Source organism: Solanum tuberosum, unplaced genomic scaffold (assembly GCF_000226075.1).
Source record: "Solanum tuberosum cultivar DM 1-3 516 R44 unplaced genomic scaffold, SolTub_3.0 scf00239, whole genome shotgun sequence".
NCBI classification, from domain to species: Eukaryota; Viridiplantae; Streptophyta; class Magnoliopsida; order Solanales; family Solanaceae; genus Solanum; species Solanum tuberosum.
In genome coordinates, this window is record NW_006239163.1 from 667912 (window position 1) to 672487 (window position 4576).

General features: G+C 31.2%; 1 protein-coding gene across 1 annotated transcript; it reads left to right on the forward strand.

Moving 5' to 3' along the window:
• Window positions 1-3055: 3055 nt before the first annotated feature.
• On the forward strand, window positions 3056-4164 carry LOC102577760 (NtPRp27-like protein). Its single transcript, NM_001288107.1, is given in 2 exon segments — window positions 3056-3388; window positions 3624-4164. Coding segments are annotated over 2 exon segments (681 nt in total). The 5' UTR covers window positions 3056-3083; the 3' UTR covers window positions 4000-4164.
• Window positions 4165-4576: the final 412 nt, after the last annotated feature.

Sequence of the window (4576 nt, forward strand, 5' to 3'; positions counted from 1 at the left end):
AAGTATAAATAAGAAGAATAAAAGACAAAAGTATCTAACATATGTCTAATAAATTTAAACAAAGATAAATTGAGAAGAAGAAATAGCATAGAGAGAAAAATAATGATAACAAAAAGGGAAAATGCATAAGTATCCCCCCAGCCTATGCCCAAAATCCCTGAGACATACCTAACCTTTACTAAGGACCTATTACCCCCCCCCCCCTCCGAACTTATTTTATATATAATTTTCTATCCCTTTTCGACCTACGTGGCACTATCTTGTTGCCCCAACGCGTGTTGACAATTTTTTCAAGGATAGTGTCACGTAGGCCGAAAATGGGTAGAAAATTATATATAAAATAAGTTCGGGGGGTGGGTAATAGGACCTTAGTAAAGGTTAGGTGTGTCTCAGGGATTTTGGGCATAGGCTGGGGGGATACCTCAGGAATTTTGGGCATAGGTTGGGGGGTACTTATGCATTTCCCCTAACAAAAACAATAAAGCTTTACATTGAACCAAAAACAATGAGGCATTTCATTGAGTTGGGATTTGAGCCCGAAATCAAAATCCCATTCAGCCGTCGAAAAACAATGAAATGAAGTTGGATTTGAGCCCAAAACAAGAGCCCATATTGCCTTTCAAAGCAAAAAAAAACAAGTGGGAAAATGTTGCAAGGGGGAATCAAACCCGAACCATCTCAGTTAAAGTTGAACCCCTTGGCCGCTGAGTCATGCTTCTCTTTTGTTTTGAGGGGGTTCATTTTAATATATGTACTCATAAAATCAGAAATAGACCTTATATATACAGTGTAATTTTTCGATGAGGGGGTTCGGGTTAACCCCCTGACCTCCACGTGGGTCCGCCCCTGGTTGAAAGAGTATACACATTTCTTTCTTTAGATAAACATCTACTAACAAATTGACACTTAATTTGTGAATTAATTACTTTGTCTCCTAGAGATTCAAAGTTTAGCTTGGAGCAATTCTTCAAAAGAATTTCGTTGATCTTCCTATTGTTAATAGGTGCACAAATCTCGTTCCTGTTACGATAATCTTTCATTGGTATCAAAGCTGTTGAAAAAAATTATTGACCCTTTTTTTTCAATTTATGCTATTAGACTTTAAATATCCATGTTATTAAAGTCTTCAATATATTAGTATACACATGAAGAAATTAGTTTCAAATTTCTCTTTTCTCCTTTTTCCTCTCTAGTTGTTCCTTGAAAAGTATTAGTACTGTTTCTTGTTCTTTTATATAAAAAAAAAGATAAAGTCAAGTACATTTGATACTGTACTTCTTGGATTTATAACATATTTCAATTTTTGAAATATTTTTTCTAAAAATATATAATTATCACGTCATTAAGCCAAAAAATATATATTTTTTCTAAAATAACCATCAAAACTAACTACACAAAGTTGAACGACTTTTAAAAAATAAAACAAAGTTGAATAACTTAGTCCTAATTTGTTTGCACTTAATGAAGATCTGAATTTTAATTATTCAAATACAGCTCATTATAAATGTGTTTGCTTTTTAGATCTAAAATTTTAATCATTTAAGTTTAATCCATTATCATTAATCATAAGTGGAGTGACCATCTAGGCCACCAACTCTTCATATTTAATGAAAAATAAAATGAATTGACATTATTAAATATTCAATCCACTTATTTAATTTATAAATCAAACAAATAACCATACAATCTAACCATTTGGCCATTCTTGATAAATGCATTTTGCTTCACTAAAATAAGAATTACATAATCTTTCGGCCGGCTAAAGCTCATTGGCTGTAACTTACTATAATTAAGAACATATAATTATAGGACAATGAAAATAAATCAATAAATCATCTTACTGTTATATTTAATTAATTACTTTGTTACACCCACTTTTCAATGAATTGCTAGTCTATATTTCAATTATATTCTTTCTTTAATAATAACAATAACCCCACAATGGACTGTTTCCCTTACCTTTATTTGGGCAGGGACCGTTATTCATGAATCATGTCCTACTTATTTAAATATTTTTTAAGGCAAGTCCTTGCTTGTATTTTGGACTCAATCGTCGTGGACTTGTTGACTCCCTTTTTTGAGTTCAATTTATTAAAATTTTTAATATCAAACTTATTATATTTTTCAAATTACGAATTCAGACTTACTATTTGTTGTAATTTAGTGATTTGTTTGCACATATATTTGTGTTCCACAATAAAGTATTACTACTAATTTATATAAATCTTATACCGCAGTATTGCATCAATCTCTGTAGCTTATTACTCTTTCCGTTTATTTTTACTAGCTCATTATGAACTTTGTGGTCCCTTAAAAATAATAAATGAAGTGTATACATATATTTTTTTATAATATTTATATTTATTGATATATAATCACAATAGATTTGAGAAATAATTTGAAAAATATGAGTAGTTTATATTAAGAACAAAACAATACTTATCCCAATTTATGCAATATACTCTTTTTAATCGTTTTAAAAAAAAATAAAATAACATAACTCTATATTTAGTCTTGGGACGAGAGTAATTTTTATTGCTTCATCTGTTCAACAATATTTGTCCAACATTGATTTTACACATTTTTTAAGAAACTATAAATAGAAGGATAGTTTTACTATATCACCATTTGCATATAATAAATATAATGTCTAGAGAAATAACTATAATTAATGATAAGGGTAAATTAGAAATTAAGTGTAAAATTTTCCATTAATTTCAAAAAGTGAACAAGTATTGTTGAACATTCCAAAATAGCATAGCAAATAACTATTATTGGACGGATTCAATATCTTTTTTAATCTTGATATGCAAAAATTTGGCAATGGGAATGGAAATGATGGGGGTCCTGGAGGATATATTAGGAGTATTAGCTACATTCCACAAGAAACACTAATTACTTGACCTACTCATAAAGTAATTGGAAATTTTCATTTTCCCACTCTGGCGGCTTTTATATTATCATCCTTTTAAATTTTCCAACTGACTTGGTCCAACTTCTCTGTTTTCACGTATATGAAAAAACTATATAAGTGCTCATCTTTTTATAAGATAATACCATATCACTAGAATAGCAAACAAGCAATGGCTAATAACATTTTCTTCATTTCTTCTTTATTTGTCTTGGCAATATTCACCCAAAAAATCGATGCGGTAGATTACTCTGTCACCAACACGGCTGCAAACACCCCTGGTGGTGCCCGTTTCGACCGAGATATTGGAGCTCAATATAGTCAGCAAACACTCGTAGCTGCCACTTCCTTCATATGGAACATCTTCCAACAGAATTCTCCGGCTGACCGCAAAAATGTTCCAAAAGTAAGCATGTTTGTCGATGACATGGACGGAGTAGCTTACGCTAGCAACAATGAGATTCATGTTAGTGCAAGGTACGCATAAATTGATTTAATAAATAACCAGTGAATGCACGTCTTAAACTCCAAATACATACCCCTCCCCCCTCCCAAAAAACAAACAAACAAACAATAACATATATATAAAAATGTATCATTCTTTTTGAGATTGTGAGTCATATATATTGTGACATATGAGATATATATGTATATATATATATAATTAAGTAATAGTACTCATTATACTCAAATGTTAAATATGCATTTGCAGGTACATCCAAGGTTACTCTGGAGATGTTAGGAGAGAGATCACCGGAGTATTATACCACGAAGCCACTCACGTATGGCAGTGGAATGGGAACGGTGGGGCTCCCGGAGGATTAATTGAAGGAATTGCTGATTATGTGAGGCTCAAAGCTGGTCTTGGGCCAAGCCACTGGGTGAAACCAGGCCAGGGCAATCGTTGGGACCAAGGCTACGACGTGACTGCTCAATTTCTTGATTACTGCAATAGCTTGAGAAATGGATTTGTGGCAGAGCTTAACAAGAAAATGAGAAATGGCTATAGTAATCAGTTCTTTGTTGACTTACTAGGGAAGACGGTTGATCAACTTTGGAGTGATTACAAGGCTAAATTTGGGGCATAACTTAAGAAATCCAAATTAAATCGAAAATGAGAAACATCATCTATTGCCTTTGTACCAATATTACAAGTATTTGTGTTATGGTCTTGTACTCTTGTTGAAGATATTGTAGTAACAATAATAATAATATTAATAAAAATAAACACAAGCTAGTTTTACTACAAGTTATTTCATTCGCGTGACTAATTAAGTAAGCAATTCCAGTGCAAGCATCCAAGTATATTTTTGTTGAAATTATTTATGATTTGTTAGTTAATTTAAATTGTTTAATGTTAAAAATATTTATTTGTGTTACGCTGAAAATTTCGGTTTAGTATAGAAGCAGTAAGCTCTCTTTAAATTCTTCAAGTATTTGGTTTAGTTTATGATTTCTTTTTTTCAATTTGTAAGTAAAAACTCTGATCTTTTGTAAACAACATAAATGAACATTATGAAAAACTTAGATTATTAAATTTCTTAAGAGTTAGTAAAATTGTGAATTGGCCAAGTAGAATCGTTGGTTAAAGTTTAACAGAATGTTGAATAATCAAGTGAAATTTGATAACAAAAATATAAATTGCCTTTAAAATATAGACGGTCG